The 26073-nt window shown below is 46.1% G+C and overlaps 1 protein-coding gene across 1 annotated transcript in view; it reads left to right on the top strand.

Moving 5' to 3' along the window:
* TDRP (testis development related protein) overlaps positions 1 to 25403 on the top strand; it is a 53231-nt gene extending 27828 nt beyond the window's left edge. Inside the window, exons 2-3 of the mRNA XM_059049569.2 lie at positions 20886 to 20989; positions 22737 to 25403. Coding sequence (XP_058905552.1) covers positions 20886 to 20989; positions 22737 to 23082 — 450 coding nt within the window. The 3' untranslated portion in view covers positions 23083 to 25403. The remainder of the gene's footprint in view (positions 1 to 20885; positions 20990 to 22736) is intronic.
* The last annotated feature ends 670 nt before the right edge of the window (positions 25404 to 26073 follow it).

Below are 26073 nucleotides of genomic sequence, written 5' to 3' on the forward strand. Positions count from 1 at the left end.
TTATTGATATTTTTTGTCTTTTGGTAATAGCCATTCTCCTAGGTGTGAGGTGATATCTTACTGTGGTTTTAATTTGCATATCCCTGATGATTAGTGATGTTAAGTATCTTTTTACATACCTGTTGGCCATCTGTACATCTTCTTTGAAAAAGTGTTGAGATCCTCTGCCCATTTTTTAATTGGATTGTTTGGTTTTTTTCTGTTGAGTTGTATGAGTTTTTTATATATTTTGGATATTAGCCCTTTATCAGATATACGATTTGCGAATATTTTCATCCATTCAGTAGATTACCTTTTTGTTTTGTTGATGGTTTCCTTTGCTGTGCAGAAGCTTTTTTGTTTGATTTAGTCTGGCTTGTTTATTTTTGCTTTTGTCTGTGCTTTTGGTAGAAAATCCAATAAGTCATCACTAAGACTGATGTCAAGGTGCTTACTCAGCTGTGTTTTCTTCTATGGTTTCCAGTCTCACACTCAAGTCTTTACTCCATTTTTAGTTAATTTTTGTGTGCCGTGTAAGGTAGTGGTCCAGTTTCATTCTTTTGCATGTATATGCTGTCCAGTTTTTCTAACACCATTTATGGAAGAGACTGTCCTATCTCCATTGTATATTCTTGGCTCCTTTGTTGTAAATTAACTGATCATGCATGCATGGATTTATTTCTGGCTTCTCTATTCTGTTCCACTGACCCATGTGTCTGTTTTTATGTCAATAACACGCTATTTTAATTACTGTAGCTTTATAACATAGTCTGAAATCAGGGAGCATGTTGACTTCAGCTTTGTTCTTCTTCTGAAGATTGTTTTGGCTATTTGGTATCTTTTGTTGTTCCATACAAATTTTAGGATTGTTCGTTCTATATGTAAGTAAATCTGGGCAGTACCCCCCCATTCCTGTTGCTTACTTCATAACTTACTTATCGCCTCCTTGTTTTGTGTCCCGCTGGATTATCTTTGTGAGGTCTGCCCCATGCCCCCCAATATTGAGTGTTGGGCATTGCCCCTCAGGGAAGCCCTCCTCTGGGTGCACCCACATCGCCTGGGCTGCGGTGGGTTTGGCAGGCCTGCCTTCCTCTTGCCCTGACGGTGTCCAGCTGTTAAACTCCACTGACTGCCAGCTGGCTACTCTATTATTTCCAGTAATACTCGGGGGCATAAATTGCTCTGCAAATGCATGCACTCTGACTGGCTTCTTTGAGGGAAGCATTTCTGAGGCCCCTGTTGATCATCGCTCTGACGTCAAGGGGCACCTTCTGGCTTCTCCTCCCCGCTTCTCTCCTGCAAGGTCGCTGCTCAGCTTAGCTGCACCTCAAGTCTTCTCTTGATTACCTTTCTCCACCACCCCCTGTTCTTGAGAGCACCCTCCCCTGTGCTGTGTCACAAATGAAGTCGGTGCCTTTGGGGGGAGTCCTTCCATGGCTCCAAAGCTCTTTCTGGCACACAGCATCTTGTGTCCTGCTTTCCCCTGGCAGGGTCTCTGAGCCAGGGCTCTGGAGCTGGGGTGGAGACCATGACAAGCTTCTCTCTGAGTGGCACCCCACTCTCGGAGCTGAGCGCTAGTGGGGGTGGGGAGCAGCCTGGGGTCTCCTGGTGTGTAGTAGCTGCCACTGCATGAGCTGGACCAGGAGACCAGGGTCCAGGGTTTCCAGTGTTCCATACCCAGTGTGAGTCTCTGTCTGTTGAGTGGGGACTGGATGGAAGGAGGGAGCCCTCACCTCTGGGGCCCACTCGGGAGCCTCGGGATGAGAAATGCAGAAGCCCTGAACCCTGCCCGGGGCCTGGGGGAGAGCAGGCTCAGTGCTGCCGGCTGCAGCTGGGGAACCCAGGGGCCGTGGTCAGGTTCAAATGCCACCGATGCTTGCTTGCCTTTTGTACATTTTCTTAATTTCTGGATTTTCAAATATTCGTCGATTTTCTTTTTTTTTTTTTAACATCTTTATTGGAGTATAACTGTTTTACAATAGTGTGTTAATTTTTCCTTTACAACAAAACGAATCAGTTATACATATACATATGTTCCCATATCTCTTCCCTCTTGCGTCACCCTCTCTCCCACCCTCCCTATCCCACCCCTCTAGGTGGTCACAAAGCACAGAGGTGATCTCCCTGTGCTATGTGGCAGCTTCCCACTAGCTATCTAATTTACATTTGGTAGTGTATATATGTCCCTGCCCCTCTCTCACTTCGTCACAGCTTACGCTTCCCCCTCCGCATATCCTCAAGTCCATGCTCTAGTAAGTCTGTGTTTTATTCCCGTCCTACCACTAATCTCTTCATGACATTTTTTTTTCCTTAGAGTCCATATATATGTGTTAGCATACGGTATTTTTCTCCTTCTGACTTACTTCACTCTGTATGACAGACTCCAGGTCTATCCACCTCATTACAAATAACTCAATTTCATTTCTTTTTATGGCTGAGTAATATTCCATTGTATATATGTGTCACATCTTCTTTATCCATTCATCTGTTGATGGACACTTAGGTTGCTTCCATGTCCTGGTTATCGTAAATAGAGCTGCAATGAACATTGTGGTACATGACTCTTTTTGAATGATGGTTTTCTCAGGGTATATGCCCAGTAGTGGGATTGCTGGGTCGTATGGTAGTTCTATTTTTAGTTTTTTAAGGAACCTCCATACTGTTCTCCATAGTGGCTGTATCAATTTACATTCCCACCAGCAGTGCAAGAGGGTTCCCTTTTCTCCACACCCTCTCCAGCATTTATTGTTTCTAGAGTTTTTGATGATGGCCAATCTGACCGGTGTGAGATGATATCTCATTGTAGTTTTGATTAGCATTTCTCTAATGATTAATGATGTTGAGCATCCTTTCATGTGTTTGTTGGCAATCTATATATCTTCTTTGGAGAAATGTCTATTTAGTTCTTCTGCCCATTTTTGGATTGGGTTTTTTTTTTGATATTGAGCTGCATGAGTTGCTTATAAATTTTGGAGATTAATCCTTTGTCAGTTGCTTCACTTGCAACTATTTTCTCCCATTCTGAGGGTTGTCTTTTGGTCTTGTTTATGGTATCCTTTGCTGTGCTAAAGCTTTTAAGTTTCATTAGTTCCCATTTGTTTATTTTTGTTTTTATTTCCATTTCTGTAGGACATGGGTCAAAAAGGATCTTGCTGTGATTTATGTCATAGAGTGTTCTGCCTATGTTTTCCTCTAAGAGGTTGATAGTGTCTGGCTTTACATTTAGGTCTTTAACCCATTTTGAGTTTATTTTTGTGTGTGGTGTTAGGGAGTGTTCTAATTTCATCCTTTTACATGTAGCTGTCCAGTTTTCCCAGCACCACTTATTGAAGAGGCTGTCTTTTCTCCACTGTATATCCTTCCCTCCTTTACCAAAGATAAGGTGACCATATGTGTGTGGGTTTATCTCTGGGCTTTCTATCCTGTTCCATTGATCTATATTTCTGGTTTTGTGCGAGTACCATACTGTCTTGATTACTGTAGCCTTGTGTATAGTCTGAAGTCAGGGAGCCTGATTCCTCCAGCTCCCTTTTTCTTTCTCAAGATTGCTTTGGCTATTCGGCATCTTTTGTGTTTCCATACAAATTGTGAAATTTTTGTTCTAGTTCTGTAAAAAATGCCAGTGGTAATTTGATAGGGATAGCATTGAATCTGTAGATTGCTTTGGGTAGTAGAGTCATTTTCACAATGTAGATTCTTCCAATCCAAGAACATGGTATATTTCTCCACCTATTTGTATCATCTTTAATTTCTTTCATCAGTGTCTTATAGTTTTCTGCATACAAGTCTTTTGTCTCCTTAGGTAGGTTTATTCCTAGATATTTTATTCTTTTTGTTGCAATGGTAAATGGGAGTGTTTTCGTAATTTCACTCTCAGATTTTTCATCATTAGTGTATAAGAATGCCAGAGATTTCTGTGCATTAATTTTGTATCCTGCAACTTTACCAAATTCATTGATTAGCTCTAGTAGTTTTCTGGTAGCATCCTTAGGATTCTCTATGTATAGTATCATGTCATCTGCAAACAGTGACAGCTTTACTTCTTCTTTTCCTATTTGGATTCCTTTTATTTCTTTTTCTTCTCTGATTGCTGTGGCTAGAACTTCCAAAACTATGTTGAATAAGAGTGGTGAGAGTGGACAGCCTTGTCTTGTTCCTGATCTTAGTGGTCGTCGATTTTCTTGAGTAGATATTTCTTCATTTACTCTTCACCCTAAGGAGCATTTCCAGAGGCTTTTAATGGTTGTGGTTTTGTTGGTTTACACATTTCAGTAGTTTCACTGGGGAGTGGATCCTGGTCTCTTCAGGCCGTCGTGGTGGAGGATAATATTTGCTTTAATTTTTAAAGCCCCACTTAAGTAGGTGTTGCGTTGTGCAGGGGCAGGGTCAGCATGACCCACCCACCCCCGGTGCTGTCTCCGTTTCTCGTTTTGCTCATTTCTTGGCGGAAGTCAAATCCTCCACCTCCTCTTCCTTCTAATAGGAAGTATTTGGTACAGAAGTGAATGAAGGGTGGGAGTGCACGAGGTAAAAGTCCTGTGTTACTTTTGCTGTTTCTGGCGTTCTCCAGGCCTGTGTAGAGAGGACACAGCAGCTGCCACGCTACAGCAACGTGGTGATTGAGGGTGCAGCTCTGCTCCGAGGCTGGACCCGTCGTTTACCATCAGTTCAGGAGCCACTGTTTAAAATCAGTGTTTAGGATCAGTGCCATTTAGTGAGTTATACGTCTCAAATAATTTTCAAAAGGAATGAGGGATTGAGTTAAGATGAGAGTTTTTTTCTTTTATCTACTGATTCTTATCTCTGACTCTTACATATACGCGTCTACCTTTAAGTTTATTTTTGCAGTAGCAACTTAGAATACTGCCGTGACTTACAAATACTAGCTACCTTTGGTCTGATTTTTACATGTGTTTATTGGCATCTTTATACAATTTGTAATTGCTCTGTTTTGACACTTAGAACAAGTTAGGTTCTTACTACTATTTTGAGTAGTATGATTGCAAATACCTAAAATTTTAGAATAGCTGATGATTATGTGATTGTTATATGGTTAACGATGATTAGCTTCTCATCCCGCCGTGGGAGTGGAGAACTGAATCTAAATTTCTGGTAGGATTATGGGCTGTTCTGTCACTTCTGCCCTGGAAACCACGCATGTAACCCACACGGGAGCCTGGGAGGAAGACAGGAACCGGGCCCTCCATCAGCCTTCCCTTCCTGCTGTGCCTGCTGCTGGTGGCTCACTGGCACCCCTCTCTGGCGGTGAGAGCTGAACGGCCTCGAGGAGGCGGCCAAAACTGGCATTTCCTAGGACAGAAGCCCGCGGCGGCAGAGTAGGAACGGCCGGGACAGTGGTGGTGGTGGTGCTATCAGGGGCCGGAGGGAAGTGCAAATAGCCTGGTGCCCGCGTGTGAAGGTGGGGCAGTGGCCTCACCACACGAGGGTGAAGTGTGGGAATGGCTACCCCCCGGGCCAAGGAGACCCGGAGCTGAGACCACGTGCATTGGAGCCTGCCCCTCTTCCTGGGACGGCGGGCAGGGGGAGGGGGGCTGGCAGGAAGGCCAGCTGCAGCTGGAGCAGGAGGGCAGCATCCCCATTTGGGGCCTGGTTTCAGGTTTCTAGCTCTCCTGGCCCCGCTGCTCCCTGGCGAGGCCTCCTCCTCCCAGGCCTCTTCACTGGAGGGTGTGCACACTTCCTTGAGTGATTTCTGTGCTGCTATAAAGAAGGCTGGGCTTTGTGAATAATCATTTTTATTTTTTCTCAACCTAAGCTTCATTGATGTGTTGGTTATCTGATAATACTGGATTTGGGCAGCTTTTTTATTCCCATTGCTGTGATTGAAGAGGATATTCAAAGGTCATTGGAAGTGGGTGGGAGTAGATGGAATTTTCCTTTGGCTTCTGGCAACAGGTTAAGTTCATCCATCTGAAATATTTCTAGCAAAAAAAAATCCCTATATTTTGGATCTTGGTTGGCAAAGTGACGGATTATGTTTCTTCACGGGGATTGCTTTTTCCAGTTTCTTTTAAGTGTCTTTGTCTTAGTGTGATTAGGCTGCTATAACTAAACACCACAGATTGTGTGGCTTAAACAACAGAAATTCGTTTCTCGCAGCTCTGGTGAGGACCCCTTCCTGGCTGTAGGCTTGCTGTGAAGGAAGGTCTGAGGAAGCTCTCGGGGTCTCTTTTCTAAGGGCACTAATCCCATCACGAGGGCTCCACCCTCAGGACCTGGTCGCCTCCCAAAGACCCCCCTCCTAATACCATCACGTCAGGGTTTAGGATTCCAACATGTGAATTTGGGGGGGGAACATACATTTAGACCATGGCCTTCCATGTGCTGACGAATAGCATTCCTCCCTCCTGAAGGCCCTTCGCCCCAGTCTTACCAGAAGGACTGCATACTGAGCCTGTTATCAGAGCCGATTAGCACTTAGCGCCTGGGGTGCGTGGATTTGTATGGAAAGGTTAACGCTCCTACTGGATTAGTCCTTTTCAGCACTTGGCAAACCTGTTGCACAGTTTGTCCCAAGGAAGGTTGTAGTGGGCAGTGTGTATGGGTTTTGATTTTCCAGTTACATAAGTACTCCACATGTATTAATATTTGTTTTCATCAGGCCTACAAGATTATATGAAGGTTATAATTTATATTGGTTACATAAATTGAGTATTTCAGTCATCACTTAAGGTTAATTTTTATTTCGGGTAAATACTTTGTTAAAAAATTTGGGGTGGGAAGGAAAAATTCCCTTTTCCCCACTCTCTAAACCCTGCTCTAAATAAGTAATTACCACTATCAATATACAATCAGCCGGTTAGTTTTCAAATAGCTCTTTTAAAAAGGACATAAGGTGGAAGTTTTTCAGAATGGGAAATGATTAAAAATGCAGCTTAAAAGCTCTGAATGAATTTATTACGTTTGTTTTGTTCTGAAATGTGCAAAAGCCAAGAGCAGAGTTCTTTTGTCTTAACCATTGTCTGTGTTTGAATAGTTTTTGGTGTGTTAGAATGTAAACATTCCAAGATCTTTGTGTTCACTTCCTGAGATAGGAGAGCACAAAGAAGTCAGTGAACGGGGAGTGAGAACGGGTGGTGTTTGTGGGAGGGCCGAGTGCTGAGCTTCTCCTCCTGAGACGCTTGGGTAATAATAAGGTGGTGGCCAAGCGTGTGCAGATCCAGGGCAGGCACAGAGACCCGGGCCACCTCTGTGGGGACAGCGTCCATGGTCCTGTGCCTCCTGAAGAGATCTCACTTCGCACCTCATTTGGGGCCTTGTTTCTAGCTTCAGGACTTTTAATAACACTTCATGGCTGCACCCCAAGGCTAAACGAGCAAAAGAAAACTGAAGGAAAAGAAGGGCATGTGTGGCAGGAAAGCCCGAGGCCTGCCGGCCGCAGGGGGCACAGAGCTGCTGGGAGCTGTTTAATGACAGAAGATCCGAGTCATTTCAGGCCATGAATCCTCCCCTTCTCTCTGGCTGTAGAACAGAAGGCTCACCTGACCGGGTCCTGTGTCTCCTGAGCCGAAGACCTGGTCACATGACCAAGCTTCTCCCATATACTCGGCCTTCCCTAGTCAGAGAAGATCCTGTTTTCTTTCGTTTTGCCCATTTTCCTCCTAGGTTGTTTTGATTTTTTTTTATTGTTTTATAAAACTCTTTATATTGAGGACTTTGGATTTTTATCATTAAAAATCCAAAAACTTTTGCAATCTTTCCTAGAAAAATAGCTTGTTTTTTTGTTTTTGAAATTCGGAAAGAACTGTAAAGTTTATAATTAAATAAAAGAAGCAGTACCCATTTCTCCCTTCCCCACCGTGAGTTCTGGTCTCAGAAGTTACCCCTTTTAATGTTGAAGCTCTCTCTCAAGATACCTGCCTGCAGGTTTCCAAGCTCAGTGCTTATCTTACGTTGCAGAGAGATATTCTGTAGAACACAGCCTCTGTAGAGACTGGCCCCCGTGTGTATTAACTGTTTGCTCTTTGCTTCCGAGTTCCAGAGGGAAGCACTTTTCCGAGCAGTCTTTTCTGCAGCATTAGGGAGACGTTTCCCACGGGTACGGGGTTGAGATGTGTCTCATTTGGCCTGTTACCTCCGGGGCAGAATCCCACGTGCCCTCAGTGGCCTCTGCTGCGGAGCAGACGTTTTCCGACACCTGAGAATGCGCTGCTGCAAGTGTTCCTCTCCACAGCGTCGGGGAGGCATGGTCCCCCCAGCAGGGAGCTCTGTCCTGCACGGGAGCTGCTGCTGTGGCCACTGCATGTCTGTCTTTGATGCTCTTGCCTTTCCTCGTGAAACCCATCTTAGCTGGGTAGCACCCTGACTCTGGCTGAGCTCTGCCCTGCATCAGTTTCTATCTGGCGACTTGCCCTGTCGCACTGAGGTCTCCTCCTCCCAGAAGACTCAGTATCTACTTGGTAACACCTCGTACTCTTTCTGCGCACCGTCTGCCTTTTAGTTTCCTGGGGGCTCCTCCCGCCTCGGCCCCCGCCAGCCAGCCCTTCAGGGATGCCCTGTTCCCTGCTCTCTCCGACTAGGACACATGGCCTGCCACTGTAGCTGTACTAAAGGGGACACGTTGAGTCTCGTGTCTCCCTGCCACCCAGTTCTCCAGTTGACAGTTTTTGCTCTTCCCTCTAGAGATCCTGTCTGCATGTAACACATAAACACAGAAGGACGTCAGTACACACATACGTGCCCAGATGTCCTAAGTACAAAGAGTGTGTGTGTCCCCAGATCTGTACGGGCAGCCGGCAGCACCGCTGGCATCGTGACGGTGGGTTGGTGTTAGTCCCCGCGGCCCCTTCTGCCCCCAGGTGTGGATGCACCGTGTCTGCCAAATGAGGCCTCAGCAGACAGGCGTTCGGGTCGCCCCCCCTCGGGACTCTGCAGTGTGTTTTCCTGCTCACGCTTTCGGCACAAAGATGCACTTCGCTTTGCACCACGAACCTCTCTCTTTTCTTCCATTAGCATGAATAATTTAGTTGACTGTCAAATGATTAGGGTATTTTAAAGATTTAAACATTGCTGAACAAGTGACCAAACAAACCAAGTAACCAAAGTTGAACTGGTGGTTGATCAGGAACATTTTTCATATTTTAGCAACTACTACATGTGTTTGTTACCATCGGCGAGCGCAGCTGTAACACTGCACACTCCGGAACAAGTGCGTGTCCCCACCAAGGAGCATTTCCACAGCAGACCGTGGTACAGAATGTAGTTCCCAGAGCAAGCCACGTGAAGCCGTAGCTGTTTCTCTACTTAGTCCAAGGAGTTTGTGTCGAGTTCTTTGGTGAGTGCCGTCCCGACAGATTAAAAGTGTCAGCCGGACGGATGCAGAGCCCCCGGCTGCGGAGTGGCTGCCTCTGGTCGGGTTCAGTCCAGGGACCGGAAGGCCCTTGGCTCACCCGAGCCGCCCCTAAAGCTCCGCGCACCAGTCGGGGAGCCGCCGCGTCCCTGCCTCGGAGAGGGAGAGCACAGGGACACGGGCGAGCCAGCACACCTGGCTCACGCTACCCGGGACGGGGGCGGCCCCCCCAGGTCCTCAGCGGGTGTCGTCCTGCCTCAGGTCTGACGAGTGCGCGTGAAGCGTGTGTGCGTCATCGGAAGGGTTTTTTAAATTGAGGTACAGGTGATGTGCCATGTTATATGAGTTACGGGTGTGGAACACGGCGATCCCGTTTTGAAAGGTTATACTCCAGGCATAGTCATCGTAAAGTACTGGCCACATTCCCTGCGCTGCACAGTGTCTGATGGGCCGGGCTGAGGGCCGGGAGTCCGCTCGGCGTCACGCGGGCCCCGCCCCCCCGGTCCCCCTTCACACCAGTGGCCGCTCCGCGCCCTCCCTCGCGTTTCTGTCTCTGCCGGCAGAGGCGGGACCGCCTCCCTCGCAGACCTCACGGTCTCTAGTCCGGCGACGGGGCCTGGGATTCGGTTTCCCAGCTTGACCTAGAGGCCTGGACTGGGTTGTGAAATCAGTTTCCTCCAGGATTACCAGTTTCTCAATAAATTCAGTGTTTAAACATAAAGGGGTTGTGAGTTCTAAAATTTAGAAGGGTTAGGAAATTAGGCTTTTAAAATTACACTTTATTCGGAACCTTGGCCGTCGCTGTGCTTTGGGACACACCAGACTGAGCCCCTTCCCGTGCGGGGTACTGAGGGCAGGGCCTCGGCCCCGGTTGGTGGCTTGGAAGTCATGCCCACAGCACCCACTGCCTCCAGAGTCCCCGGGCAGAGTTGGGGTGCTGCGGGGGGGCTCTGGGGAGGCTCCCGCCCGGCCCCAAGCCGCCCCACCCTGCCCAACCTGAGTACTTTTCACTCCAAAGCAGCTTCCCGACATGGATCCGAGCCCTTCCTGGGGCGGCGATGGCCCTCAGCCCGCCGACAGGATGACTCGGGAGTTGGGCTCTGCCCTGACTCAGCGCGTGGCCTCCGGCTGCAGGCGGCCGGCCCTATGCGCACTCCCGGGCGGGTGGCTGCGGGGTGACAGCACTGCAGTAACGTCACCTGCTGCAGACGACCGCAGCGCTGAAGTTGAACTCCACCCCTGCGGGGTGACAGCAGTGCTTTCCTGCTGAAAGATTGGGATGCCTGACCTAAGGAAGAGCAACATGTTTTTCCTGATGTTTGACCTTAAATACCTTTAAAAAATAATTGCTTTTATGAAAGCATTCACATGCCATGGGATCTGGGCTGGACCAGTGCCCTCAGGTTACGTGGCGGCCACAGAACCCACCAGAGCACCATGTTGCATTCTTCCTCGCCATCCCTTGCATTAGTGTCTGATTTTCAGAGATATCTTGGCATCATATTTCCTTTGCCCCCATCACTGAAATGGTGCATCTCATTTATCACCATGTAGTTTGCATGTAATTTTTCTTGCTTGGGTAAAATTTGTGTTTTGATCCTCTTTTGGACCAAGAGTTGCCCTGGCAGCCTGGGGGCAGGTAGCTAATGCTTTCTCACAGTGCACGTATAATCAGACACTTCTAATAACTCGGTTACACACTTTGCCAGAAAAATTTGAGATGAGAAACTTGCATCTGTCGCATTTGGATAATTAACACACTTAAAGCTTTATATTTGAGGAAAAACAAGAGTAAATGCAAATGGTACTATATTTTGGTCTTTAACTTTGGGACATTTTGTTCAGTATTTTAAGATTACAAACTGTGAGACCGAGTTGGAGGAATGGCAGCTTAGAGTGTTTAACTTGGTCAGATAGGGCTCTATTTTCCAGATCCAAAGAGACGAAGTTCACAGGTCTAGTTAGTTTGCTATTTTCCAGTTTTAGGAGATATAACTGACACACGGCGCTGAATAACTTTCAGATGTACAGCGTAGTGACTTATATATATTTTGAAATGAGGACAACAGTAGATTTAGTTAACATCCATGGTCTCATAGATACAAAAAAAGGAAACATTATTTTCCTGTGATGAGCTCTTAACAGCTTTCAAATGCACATTACAGCATTGCCGTCCGTGTCACCACGCTGCACATGGCCAGTACTTGTTTGTCTTATAACTGTAAGTTTGTGCCATTTGACCACCTTCCCCCAATTCCACCCACTCTCCTCTGGTAACCACAAATTAATTTTTTTCAATATTCCATTGATAACTCAGATCATATGGCATTTGTCTTTCTCTGTCTCACTTATTTTCCATAGCATAATGTCCTCAGCTCCATCCATGCTGTCACAAAAGGAAGGATTTTATTTTATTTTTTATGGCTGAGTAATGTTCCATTGTATATATGCCACATTTTATCCATTCATCTGCCGACAGACAGTTAGGTTGTTTCCATATTTGGCTGTTGTAAATAGTGCTGCTGTGAGCATTGGGGTACATGTATCTTTTTGAGTTAGTATTTTTGTTTCCTTTAGATCAATACCCAGAAGTGGAACTGCTGGGTCATATGGTAATTTTTATTTTTAATATTTTTGAGGAACCTCCACACTGTTCTCCACAGTGGCTGCCCCAATCTACATTCCCACCAGCTGTGCACGAGGGCTCCCTTTTCTCCACATCCTCACCAACACTTGTTACTTCTTGTCTGTCTGATGATGGCCATTCTGACAGGTGTGAGGTGATATCTCCTTATGGTTCTGATTTGCATTTCCCTGATGATTAGAGACGTTGAGGACCTTTTCATGTACCTGTTGGCTACCTGTATGTCGTCTTTTGAAAATTTTCTAGTCAGATCCTCTGCCCATTTCTACACCATATTGTTTGCTTTTTGTTGTTGTTATTGAGTCGTATGAGTTCTTCAGATATTTTGGATATTATCAGGTATACAGTTTGCAAATATTTTTTCTCATTCTGTAGGTTGTCTTTTCACTTTGTTGATGGTTTCTTTTGCTGTGCAGAAGCTTAGTTGTCTGATGTCATCCCAATTGTTTATTTTTTATTTTGTTGCTTGTGCTTTAGTGATTTCCCCAAAAAATCATTGCCAAGACCCATGTCAAAGAGCTTTATTTTCTTATGTTTTCTTTTAGGAGTTTTATGGTTTCCAGTCTTACATTTAAGTCTTTAATCTATTTCAAGTTAATTTCTGTGAATGGTGTAAGGTAGGGGTCCAATTTCATTCTTGAGAATTTTTGCATTTGTGTTCATTAGGAAAATTGGCCTGCCTATAATTTTTCTTTTCTTGCACTGTTCTTTTCTGACTTTGGTATCAGGGTAATTCTGGCCTTGAAAAATGAGTTTACAAGTGTTCCTTCCTCTCCGATTTTCTGGAAGAGTTTGAGAAGAATTAATGTTAATTCTTCTTTAAATTTGATAAAATTCACCAGTGAAGCTATCTGGTCCTGGACTTCTCTTCTTCGGGAGATTTTTTAAATTACTGATTCAATTTCCTTACTAGTAAATGGTCTGTTCAGATTTTATATTTCTCCTTATTCAGTCTCAGTAGGTTCTATGTTTCTGAGAATCTTTCCATTTCATCTTGGTAGTCCAGTTTGTCAGCATGTAACTGTTCACAGTGTTCTCTTATGGTTGTTTTTCTGTGATATGAGTCGTAATTTCATAGTAGCTTCTATGATCCTTATATTTACGTGGTATCAATTGTAATGTTTCTTTCATTTAGAACTTTGTTGATTTTGGTTCTGTTTTCCCTGGTGAGTCTAGCTAAAGGTTTGTCAATTTTGTTTATGTTTTCAAAGAACCAACTCTTAGTTTTGTAAATCTTTCTATCATTTTCTTGTTCTCTATTTCATTTATTTCTTCTCTTTATCATTTTCTTTATTCTACTTTGGGCTCAGTTCATTCTTTTGTTTCTACTTCCCTGAAGCACAGAGTTATGTTATTTGGGATCTTCCTTGTTTCTGTGTGAACTTGTCTCTTAGAACTGTTTTCATTGTATCTGTAAGTTTTAGTTTGCTGTGTTTCCATTTTTGTTTGTCTCAAGATAACAGTTTTATTTCCCTTTAATATCTTCTTTGACCTATGGGTTGTTCAGGAGAGCCTTGTTTAGTTTCCATGTATTCACGCAGTTTCCAGTTTTCCTCCTCTTACTGATGGTATATGTTGTAGTCAGAGAAGATACTTACCATGCTTTCAGACTTCTTGAATTTGCTCAGACTTGTTTTGTGGCCTAACATATGGTCTGTCATAGAAAACGTTCCATGTGTGCTTGAAAGAACATGTATTTTGCTGTCATGCTATATAGAATGTTCTGCATGTGTCTGTTTGGTTCATTTCATCTGTAGTGTTGTTCAGATTCACCATTTCCATATTGATTCTCTGTCTGGATGATCTATATCCATTGTTCAGAGAGAGTGGGGTATTAAATTCCTCAGCTATTACTGTATTGCAGTTTATTTCTCTTTTTAGCTCTGTTTTGTTTTGCTTTTTTGGCCACACTGTGTGACTTGTGGGGTCTTAGTTCTCCAACCAGGGATCAAACCCAAGCCCGTAGCAGTGAAAGAGCTGGGTCCTAACCACTGGACTGCCAGGGAATTCCCTTAGGTCTGTTAGTTTTTTACTTTATACATTTATGTGCTCCAGTGTTGGGTACATAAATATTAATTGTATCTTCTTGATGGATTGACCTCTTTATCATTATGTAATGGCCTTCTTTGGCCTTCTTTGGCCCTCTTTACCGTTTGTGAAGTCTGTTTTGTCTTGAAGTATCTTTTTCCATCATCCATTCACTCTCAGCCTATGTGTGTCTTTAAGGCTAAAGTGAGTCTCTTTGTAGGAAGCATATTGTTGGGTCTTGTTTTTTTAATCCATTCAGTCATTTTGTGTCTTTTCATTGGAAACTTTAGTGCATTTATGTTTAATTATTGATAGGCAAGACACTTTGTTAATTTCTTTCTGGCTGTGTCATAGATCCATTGTTCCTTGCTTTTTATCCTGCTCTCTTTTATTGTGGTTTTTGTTTGTTGTTTGGCTGCGTTGGGTCTTTGTTGCTGCATGCTGGCTTTCTCTAGTTGTGGCGAGTGGGGACTGCTCTTCGTTGTGGTGCGTAGGCTTCTCATTGAGGTGGCTTCTCTTGTTGCGGAACACGGGCTCTAGGCACACAGGCTTCAGTAGTTGCGGCACGCAGGCCCTAAAGCGTGCAGCATTCAGTAGTTGCAGCACACAGGCTTCAGCAGTTGTGGCTTGCGGGCTCTAGAGCGCAGTAGTTGTGGCGCACGGTCTTAGTTGCCCTGTGGCATGTGGGATCCCCAGACCAGGGATCGAACCTGTGTCCCCTGCATTGGCAGGTGGTATTTAACTTATATTTCTTCTCCCTCTCACATTTTAGGTTACTGATATTATAGTTTACATATTTTTTATGTTGTATATCCAAGGACAGATGATTGTAGTTATGATTATTTTTAGTATATTTTTTCTACTTTTAAACTAGAGTTGTGATTTATGCACCACCATTATTACCATATTACAGACTCTAACTCTGACTATAAATTTACCTGTACTAGTGAGTGTTACACTACCTTCATGTCTTTATGATATTAATTAGAGTCTTTTTATTTTGCTGATGAGCTCCCTCAGCTTTTGTTTGTTTGGCAGAGTCTTTACCTCTCCTTATTTCTGAAGGACGGTTTTGCTGGTATAGAAATCTTAGTTGACAGTTTTTTCTTTTAATATTTTATAACATAATATTGTATGTTAATTATAACTCAATAAATAAAGTAAAAATATTAATAATTTAAAAATATTTTGAATATATCCTCCCATCCTCTCCTGGCCTGAAAAGTTTCTCCTAGAAATCTCTCCATAGTTTTATTGGGGGAGGGTAGCGGTTTCCCTTGTATGTAACTTGTCTCTTTTCTCTTGCTGCTTTCAAAACTGTTTCTTTGTCTTTGACTTTTAACAATTTAATTGTATGTCTCAATGTAGATATATTTGGGTTCAACCTTTTTGGGGTCCTTTGGGTTTCATGGATCTGGATATCCATTTCTCTCCCCAGGCTTGAGACATTTTCAGCCATTATTGCTTTAAATATTCTTTCTGTCCCTTTATCTTCTCCTGGAATTCCTGTAATGTGGATATTGTTGTTTCTGACTGTGTTCCACAAGTCCCTCTGGCTTTCTTCATTCTTTCTTTTTTTTTTTTTTGCTCCTCTGACTGGATAATTTCAGCTGTCCTGTCTTCCAGGTCACTGATCGTTTCAATTGTTTCTCTGTATTGTGAAGGCTAGTTTTGAAGGTCTCTATTGAAATTTTTTCAGTTCAAGATTTCTCTTGTGTGGTTTTCTTTGTTTTTGTTTTTCATGGAGTCTACTTCTTTGTTGAACTTCCTGTTTTGTTCATGTGTTGTATTCCTAATTTCATTTAGTTGTGTTACTGTGGTTCACTAAACTTCTTTAATAGGGTTATTCTGAATTCTTTGATAGTTCATAGATATCACATTTCTTTAGGGTCAGTTATTGGAGCTTTATTAGTTCCCTTTGGTGGTGTGACATGTACCTGCTGTTGTGATGCTTAATTCCTTATGTTGTTTTCTGTGCTTTTGAGTGAGTGGGTTCCTCTTCCAGACCTTATAGATTCTTTGCTAGAGACAGTACTTGACCAGCTTAGTTTGGGTTTCTGGACCTGTCAGCTGCTAACATGCTTAGGCAGATGGGGCTGGCTATGCGTGTTTACTTTGGGGCAAGGCCACTGTCTGAGCCCTGGGCCCTGAGGTCGTGTTGGGTCGGGGGGATGCTGCTGGCTGACAGCATTCAGACAGGTTGGCTGGCTTGGTCCTCTGCCCAAGTTGAGACTGTAAGAGGGACTGCAGGGGCCTGGGTTCTCTGGTTAGGCTTCACAAACAGCCAGGATGGGACGCTATCCTCAGCAGTAGAGGGGGCTGTGCATTAGCTTCCAGGCCCTGGTGGGGCAGCAGGGTGGGCCTCAGGGTCTGCCCAGCTCAATGTTTGGGATCCCAAATCAGACTGGACTGTGCCTGAATTCCCTGGCTAGACGGGGCCACCGGTTTTGCTCTGCAGAAGGGAAAAACCTCGGGCTGTGCCCTCCCCTCAGCTGCCGGTGTAAGCAGGGCTGCTGGATAGACAGCACAGCCTCCTGTGTGCTCTGCTCAGGGCCCCTGGTCAGGTGGGCTGAAGGCTGTACTCAGCCGTGGGCGGGCCATGGGTTAGTTTCCCCTCCCAGGGGCAGCAGATGGTAAGGCTCTTTGTGGTCCTGACTCAAGCTGACCCGCGCCCCAAGTTCCCTTGTCGGATGGTGCTTTGTGGGTGATCAGCTCTGCCTGTTGGACTCTGGTTGGCAAGGCTGGGAGCTTTACTCAGCCGTGGGAAGTGCTGTGAATTCACTTTCTGCCCAGGCAGAGCGGGAAGCCCGGAGAACCCAGTCGGGCTTTGTGCTCACACGGGGCAGTAGATGAGGTGTGACGAGAACCTCCTGCTAAATTGCTCCAACAGAACGAGTTTTGGTAAGTTATGGGTGACAACTTTCTTTCTAGGATTTCATAGATTTTCCTCCCATGGAGCGTGAAGTACTTTTTTCAACTGAGTTATAGGCACAGGGAAAAGTAATTCTTCCTTGTTCAGAGCTGAAATTCATTTTCTCATCTCTTTTGGACAGCTGCTTGGGTACCACTCAGAGTTTCATAGCATATCATGTTTGTCTTCATTTTGGGGCTGTCCCTTTCTCCCTGGCTCTCATCTCACTTATAAAGAATTATTTATTTATTTATTTACATCTTCATTGGAGTACAGTTGCTTTACAATGGTGTGTTAGTTTCTGCTTTACAACAAAGTGAATCAGTTATACATATACATATGTCCCCATATCTCTTCCCCCTTGCATCACTCCCTCCCACCCTCCCTATCCCACCCCTCTAGGTGGTCACAAAGCACAGAGGTGATCTCCCTGTGCTATGCAGCAGCTTCCCATTAGCTATCTATTGTACGTTTGGTAGTGTATATATGTCCCTGCCACTCTCTCACTTCACATCTTACCCTTCCCCTTCCCCATATCCTCAAGTCCATGCTCTAGTAGGTCTGTGTTTTATTCCTGTCCTATCACTAATCTCTTCATAACATTTTTTTTCTTAGAGTCCATATATATGTGCTAGCATACGGTATTTGTTTTTCTCCTTCTGACTTACTCTGTATGACAGACTCCAGGTCTATCCACTTCATTACAAATAACTCAGTTTCATTTCTTTTTATGGCTGAGTAATATTCCATTGTATATATGTGCCACATCTTTATCCATTCATCTGTCAATGGACACTTACTTAGGTTGCTTCCATGTCCTGGCTATCGTAAATAGAGCTGCAATGAACATTTTGGTTCATGACTCTTTTTGAATGATGGTTTTCTCAGGGTATATGCCCAGTAGTGGGATTGCTGGGTCGTATGGTAGTTCTATTTGTAGTTTTTTAAGGAACCTCCATACTGTTCTCCATAGTGGCTGTATCACTTTACATTCCCACCAGCAGTGCAAGGGGTTTCCCTTTTCTCCACACCCTCTCCAGCATTTATTGTTTCTAGAGTTTTTGATGATGGCCAATCTGACCGGTGTGAGATGATATCTCATTGTAGTTTTGATTAGCATTTCTCTAATGATTAATGATGTTGAGCATTCTTTCATGGGTTTGTTGGCAATCTGTATATCTTCTCTGGAGAAATGTCTATTTAGGTCTTTTGCCCATTTTAGGATTGGGTTTTTTTTTTGATATTGAGCTGCATGAGTTGCTTATAAATTTTGGAGATTAATCCTTTGTCAGTTGCTTCATTTGCAACTGTTTTCTCCCATTCTGAGGGTTGTCTTTTGGTCTTATTTATAGTATCCTTTACTGTGTAAAACCTTTGAAGTTTCATTAGGTCCCATTTGTTTGTTTTTGTTTTTATTTCCATTTGTCCAGGAGGTGGGTCAAAAAGGATCTTGCTGTGATTTATGTCATAGAGTGTTCTGCCTATGTTTTCCTCTAAGAGTTTGATAGTGTCTGCCCTTACATTTAGGTCTTTTTACCCCAGGCCCTTCTGACCGCAAGAAGCATTTGAGTTTGTCACCTCTGCCCTCTGAGGATGGAAACTTCCTCACCCCACACCGCGAATGGCGCTTGCACTCCACACAGCGCACGGTTCCAGTTGAGCTCAGGAGCGCTTCCATGCCCACGGGCACCCTTCATGTGGCACTTGAGGAGGGCAGCCTCCCTGAGATCAGGGGCAGAGCCCTTGGGCTGGACCTGCTGGATGGCTGCAGTCATGTCTGTGGGTGACATCCCCGTGTCCCTCTCGGGGTGCGGTTCAGGTGTAGGCATGGGCACTGCAGGCAGAGCAGGTTTGTCAGTGAAGGAGCGGTCTGGCTTTGACACGTTCTTTTGGGATCGTTAAGCCCAGTGCGACGGCCGCACTCCTGGAGGACGTGCCTGGCCCAGGGTGGGTCTCCCTCAGGCTGCCGGCGGGCCGTTTGCCCCACGCTGTACGTGAGCACTCACCACTCAGAACTCCTACTGCTCTGTCTGTAGATGCGCCATCACTTGTCACTTAGTAGTTACCTGCCAGCAGAGAGAGGTTTTCGCACCTGGTCTCTGATTTCTTCCAGGTGCTGTGTCAGCTGTGACCTGGGACGTCTGCTTGTTGGGGACATGGAGCCTCACTCTCACGTCACCTGGCAGGTATTGCCAGCCCTTGAGTGACGTGTGGCAGTGGGAGAGGTGTCCTGAGTCCCCACAACCAGAGGCCTGGATTCACACGCCAGGGACACATGTGGCATCCGAGGGGGCGGGGTCACCTACAGGTTCTGAGCCCGGCCGGACTAGGGGCACCGAGCCCAGCCCATGGAGGGAGAGGCGGGAAGAAGGCTGCCCTCCTCGAGGGGCAGCGAGCTGGAGGCAAGCCTGGTGGGCAGTGTGCAGTGGGAGGTGTGGGTGAGGCTTGTTAGAGCTCGGGGTCTGACACGGGCCCTTATGCTCTCCACGGGAAGGTGGTGGGTGACACCCAGAGAGCTCTTCGCCTCACGTGCATCCCTGCACCTGCCGAGGGCGAGCGCAAGTGTGTTCCCCAAGTACAGGTGAGAAGAAGCCGGGAGGGGAGGGTTTAGAGGAAAGGAGAGGGGAGAAGGGGGAGAATGCCCTCAGCCGGTGCCCCGTTCCCGCAGTGCGGGCCTCCCGGACTGAAGGGCACAGGTGGTTTGTGTTGGTTTTTATTATTTTAAATGTTTTTAGATGCTTCTATTGGTGGTGGTTTTATCCCGAGTTTCCCGCAAGCTCTGGGGCCCACATCTAAGACTTACCATCTCAGTGATTGGTAGTAAGCTTCTCCTGTAGGCTACAGAGTGGTTGCCCTAGAACTCTTTTTCCCCCCAGTTTTATTGAGAACTGACACGCCTCACTGTATAAATTCCGTGTAGTATGATGCTGTGACTGACATACGTCAGGAAGTGGTGACCGCGCTAGGGTTAGTTACCACCCATCATCTCATGCAGATACAGGAAAAAGAAGGAAACGGGTTTCTCTCCTGTAATGACAACGTAGGACGTACTCTCTTAACAACTTGCCGCACAGGCAGAGCGTGGGCTCCGTCCAGATCACTGCGATAGAGCAAGTCACGCCAAGTTTTTTATTTCCCAGCGTGTACAAAAGTTGTGTTTATGCTAGACTGTAGTCTCTTAAATGTGCAGTAGTGTTATGTCTTTAAAAACACAGACACCGTAATTAAAAAACGCTTAATTGCTAAAAACCATGCCAGCTCTCATCTGCGCCCTCAGCGACACATAATCAGCCCTGGAGGGGCGAGCGCAGCAGGGCCACAAGCTGTTTTGTTTCCTGTCCTGCGGACGGTCTCACACCAGTGCTCGCTCACTCGCGGCCTCCTGGTTCAGGTTTCAGTGCTGCTGCATTTGTAACACTTCAAAGCATTTAAAGCCAGGTCTTCCCTATGGGAGATGCCCTCCTCCGTCCCCTTCAAAGAAAACCAGCTGCAGTTGGTGTGATTTGGGGCTCCAGGGACATCAGAGTGGCTCACGGTAAAGGCGCTTGACACGAGACTTCTGGAGATGTACTTCCTTTTCTCCATTCCTCCCTTATTACTGTGTCTCTTTGAATCTAATAAGATGCCAGGCGTTCATTACATCCTGATTTCAGAAATGAAAAAGTACAAAATCATTTGTCTTAGAATAAACAACAATGCGTGGTTTCCTCTCAAAGTCTACCTGGAGGCTGGTGCAGCCCCCCACCTCGTGTCAGGAGCCCCACCATCCCGACCTGGTTTGGCTGAAGTGTGGTCACTGATCGTCCGTTATTAAACGTGGGTGGGTTTACCCACTGTCCTCACTGGGTGACGGAGATTACCTGCAACTGATGGGAAAAGTCGCCGTGCGGATACGGCAGGTAAGGAAATCGGTGCCAGCTTCTGTGCTGAATGTCAGCCCCGCAGCTACTGCACAATACAGTTGTGACCTGTTTATTTACTATGTCAGATGTGATCTTTTCTTAACCTTTTACTAGGTCCAGGGAGCGAGTTTCCGAGGCTGGAAAGAAGTGACTTCGCTGTTTAACAAGGATGACGAGCAGCACCTGCTGGAAGGATGTAAATCCCCCAAGTCCAGAGGGTGAGTAGCTGCTGCCTGGATGGCGGCCGCGCCAGAGGCAGTGGAGAGCAGGGCCGTGTGCGGGGACGCTGAGGGCTTCCTTCCCCGGGTGAGGAGACAGAAGTGAGTGGTGTTGATGTTGACAGTAAGCACTTAGATTATGGAAGCGTGGAAAAAAAGCTTCTCTGACCAGCTCTCAAACTTAACAGTAAATAGAACTTACGAGCCTTAAAGCAGCTTGTAGCCATGCTAAGGTGTGTAATAGTTTCAGAAAATCAAGAAAAAACAGTTAAAAATGCAAAGATTGATTGTAAACTGTAAAAGATTTTAGAAAATTGGGGCTTCCCTGGTGGCGCAGTGGTTGAGAATCTGCCTGCCAATGCAGGGAACCACGGGTTCAAGCCCTGGTCCGGGAAGATCCCACATGCTGCAGAGCAACTAAGCCCGTGCACCACAACTACTGAAGCCTGCGCTCTAGGGCCCGTGAGCCACAACTACGGAGCCTGCGCTCTAGAGCCCGTGTGCCACAACTACTGAGCCCATGTGCCACAACTACTGAAGCCCACACACCTAGAGCCCGTGCTCTGCAACAAGAAGCCACCATAATGAGAAGCCTGTGCGCCACAACGAGAGAAAGCCTGCGCACAGCAACAGAAACCCAACACAGCCAAAAAAAAAAAAAAAAAAAAAATTTAGAAAATTGAATATATTTAAGCTGACAGTGCTGCTAGTTTATTATAAATATTTTAAAAGTTTAAAAAACACATTTAGGGAGTTCCCTGGTGGTCCACTGGATAGGACTCTGTGCTTTCACTGCTGTGGGCCCGGGTTTGATCCCTGGTTGGGTAACTAAGATCCCACAAGCCATGTGGCATGGCCAACAACAACAAAAAAATGTTTGTAAAGATGAAAATATAAATTCAGTGATGACCTAGAGGAATTGCCAGCGGCAGGTGACTCCTGGTGAGTCTGACCGTAGAGAGGCTTCTCCTCCAAGGACCGGGTGCCTCGGCAGCAGTCATGACCCGCCAGCGCTGTCTGGCCCTCCCCTGCCTCTGACCCCGTGGTCGTGACCTCATGCGCCCTCTCTGCAGGGACTGTGTAAGTCAGTCCTCTTGGATGTCAGGGTGGCAGCTCACGGGCAGGGGGGGGGGGCCTGAAAACACGCCTGTGTCCTGGCCCCTCGGTCCAATTCAATGAGACTCTGAAGGGGTCAGGCCTGGACGCCGGCATTTTTACCCGTGTCCTGGGGATGCTCCCGGCCGCCAGGATGGGGGACCGCGGCCAGAGCCCTGAGTCGTGTGTGAGCATCTGCCTCCACAGTCGGCCGTGTTTTCCTCAGAGCACACGGTGCTCTGAGCTCTGAACGTCTGAGGCTGCAGCTCTGAATAAACCTGTGGAAAACGGACGTGGTAAATGTAACCGCCCGTTTCTGAATCTGGACCTGGGGCTTCTTTTCTCAGGTTGGTTCAGAGACGAGCTCCGCCTTCCGTGTGGCCTTGAGACAGTCCGCTTTTTTCTCTTCTGTCTGAGAGTGACTTTGCACTTTGCCAAGTGCGGTACCTTACATACAGCATTCACAAGTTTCCCTAATCATGTGTAGTGACTGATTTTTCCTTATTAATATAAATATTTCAAGTTTTACATATAAATCTGTGAGTTTTCCAAACAAAACTTTTTAAAAAGAACCTTTTATTTTATAAAATACACACGACTTGAGGCTCTGAGATGACTGATCACCAACACTTAACTCTTTCGTCTCCTGTAGAACTAACTTACGATTAAAAGAAGACTTGAAGACGGAGAAGAAGTCTGGATTTTGGGACAATTTGGTTTTGAAACAGAACACACAGTCTAAGAAACCAGATGAGATCGAAGGTTGGGAGCCTCCAAAACTTGCTCTTGAAGACGTGGCAGCCGACTTGGGCGACCCCATGAGTGACCGTCTGTCTGGGCCGGGCTGGGAGGAGGACGCCAGGGGCTCCACCAAGTACACCAGCCTGGCCGGCGCCGGGAACAGCTCGCGCTGGAGCCTCAGGTCAGCGGGGAAGCTGGTCAGCATCCGTCGGCAGAGCAGAGGCCACCTGACGGACGAGTGGGAGGAGCTGGAGTGACAGCCCCACTCCTGCGAGTTCACAAACCAAGATCTGCCTGATTTTGCACCTTTGTATCTCATTTCATTCAGATTCCTAGAGTTTGCTGTATCACGGTGTTTTTTTAGTAGAGTACCAAGTTTGGTCTTTCCCAGATGAAAAGTGCAGAGAATCTGCCCTGTGCCGTTTTATTTGGACTCTCCTCTTCAAATGCTTACTTAGGAAATTCCTCGGTGGACATGAACAGGGACCGCACATCGACTGCCTTATGTGGAAACGTCCTCCTGTCGTCCACGTGTTGCTGAGACTGGAGACGTGAGGTTTGCTGCTGTCCGGGAGGAGCGCAGTGGTAACTTGCATTTTGCCACAAAACCGTCTTCCTGTGTCCTCCGTTGCAGTTCTTTGTTCCGTGACTTGATCCCTTTCTCTGCATGTAGCACATACGTGTAGTCTATGACACAAGAATGTAGCAGCTGCGCAGTTCTCTTCTGTTGCCAGAAACCTGCAATCAGGTGTAAAATGAATCTTCCAAAGGTCGTGTTACATTGTGTTAACTCTTCTTTTGTACTAAATTTTAAAATATGCAAGCAGAATAAACCCTGGAGAAGCGAAGGCTGTACCTGATCAGCGTGAATGCACCGTCTGCAAACGCATCTTCATCTCCAGCCTCCCTCCTGTAAGCGCATTAGATGGTGACAGTGGTTCTTATCTTGAGGTTTTATTTTTACTTCTCCTGAACTTTTAAATATTGATCTTATTTTCTTCTAAAACTTTGTTGTTTTTGATTGCAGATTAGAGAATGCTATAAAGCATGGATCAGCTTTAGTAACAATAGTTTTGTTTGGAAACTAGTAACTCGCTCGTTAAGAGTTAAAACTGTACGTAAAATGATGAAAGTGCCTCTCTTCTCTAACACCCAGGGTTTTGTTTTTCCAAGTGAGAGACTGGCTGGTTTGGGCACGTCACTGAGGCGTCTCGTGTGTCTCCAGACTTGCTTTCTGCCTCCCTGACAGACTGGCCCCTTGGTCGGGCACCCGTGCACGTGTGTCCTCAGCAGGACAGCTCTGACCCACAGGAGTGCGTGTCTATCTCAGGTCACGGTGGCTTCACAGAGAAGGTATAGGGGTTTTTTGGTTAAAAACAAAAAGCTCCAGTTACACTGTGCATTCCTCTCTTTAAAAGCCACTGTCCTCAGTGTTCAGTTCTGTGCTGTTCCACGTAAGGGGGTGTCATTTAGCGTTTCTGTGGCCTCTGGGGGGTGACAGCGTCTGCCTGTCATCTGTCATTTCTCAATCAGTCATCTGTCTACACTCTGTCATCTCCAGCCATCTATGTACAATGTATACCTGTCCTCTAACCATCTCTGTCTACGTAGCGTCCACCAGTCATCTATGTCCATCTTTTTCTAAGAGACAAGAAGTTTACTTCACTGAGCCTTGAAAGGGGGACATGGAAGTGGTGGCAAAATCCAGTTTGCATTAGAACCTTGAAATGGTTAATACCAGAACTGAAAACCGTGTTTCTTCAGGTAAACAGTTCAGCGCATAGACTGTAGTCCTTCTCCCCAAACAGACGCTTGCTGTGGCTGCAGACGAGCTCCAGACCGTCATTTATGCGAGGATTTTAAAGCAGGAGCCGCGGGCTTGTCTTGGGCTAATCCTGTGTTGAGGTGCAGGCACGCAGACCTCGTGTCCGAGGCTCTAGGCAGGGAGCTCAGCGTGGGGGTGGGGACAGCGTCCTCACCGTGGGGAGCCCGTGCCCGTGTGCTGCGACGCTCAGTGCCTGTGACGCGCCACAGCCGGCAGCACAGCTCTTCATACCGTTGTCCCCCAAAACCAGACCGGGGCTGGAATATGCACATAAATCACACTTATCTACAAAAATTAACGTAAAAATGAATTTTTCTTCTGTTGTATCTGATTAAACGAAAATATATGTGGGTTTTAATATAAATATTTATTGGTATGCTTTGGGGGAAAGATATTTTTTCTTGATAGAATTTACCGAAGCAGCTTTCTTTTGTTCACTGGCTGATGAGAGAACAGGTTTGTTTGAATTCTGTAAAAACGTAGCTTCTCTGTGTGAAGAGTGAAGTGTCTGCTCTTTCGACTGTCGTTTTTAACAGGAAAGTGATTGGCTTCAAAGAAGGTTGAATTCCTAATGCTGAGGTTTTTAAAAATAAAACATGCTTTATATACTCTGTTAGTTTGCACGGTTACTGGCATCTGCTTCCGGTGACTCCGTCACTCAGAGCTGGTGGTACCTGTCTCAACACCTTCAACCTCATTTAAGATGCCAACAAAATATGTACACTCATAAATAAACGACCAACTTCAACCTCAGCTGTCGGGATGTATCTTTTGTGCATTTGAATGGACGTTGTTTGGGAACAGCAGGCGCTGTGCCTGCCCTGCCCTGGGCCCCCGCTTCCGATTTTACTGCAGTGACTTCACGACTTAGAGCCGGAAGCAAGCCTCCCCTCAGCACCCAGCTGATAGGAGTACATTCTTTACTTAATCATCTTCATCTTGTAAAAAGGTCTCCATCTGTTTTTCCCAAACAGTGGCCTCTTTTGGAGAGAAACCCTGACCTCCCTTCGGGACTGGATGACCGCAATACCGTCTCAAGCCAGGTGACACGTCGGAGTCCCACCACCTTCCTTTCCCCTGGTGTGCGTTGCTGCCTTTCCCTCTCTGGTCTCCGGGCCTGTCCGTGCCCTCACCCCCTCTTCCCCCCCCCCACCTCACCCACTCCTGCTCCCGTCCTGCTCTACACCTGCCTCGGGGGGCGTGTGGTTCCACTGGTGGTTTCAGACACTGAACCTCCGATGCTCACTCGCGGATGTACGTCACCAGATATTTTCTGACTGTTGTCACAGGCCGGTGGACTTTCTCTTCATTCTCCCCATTTACTTCTAGTCGTTTATCTACTTTCTAGTTTTTATGGTTCTCAGTTGATATTTGATTGAACAGAAGAAGGGCAGAACACTATTTAATAAGCTTTAAAGAAATG

Source organism: Kogia breviceps, chromosome 20 (genome assembly GCF_026419965.1).
Source record: "Kogia breviceps isolate mKogBre1 chromosome 20, mKogBre1 haplotype 1, whole genome shotgun sequence".
Taxonomy (NCBI): domain Eukaryota; kingdom Metazoa; phylum Chordata; class Mammalia; order Artiodactyla; family Physeteridae; genus Kogia; species Kogia breviceps.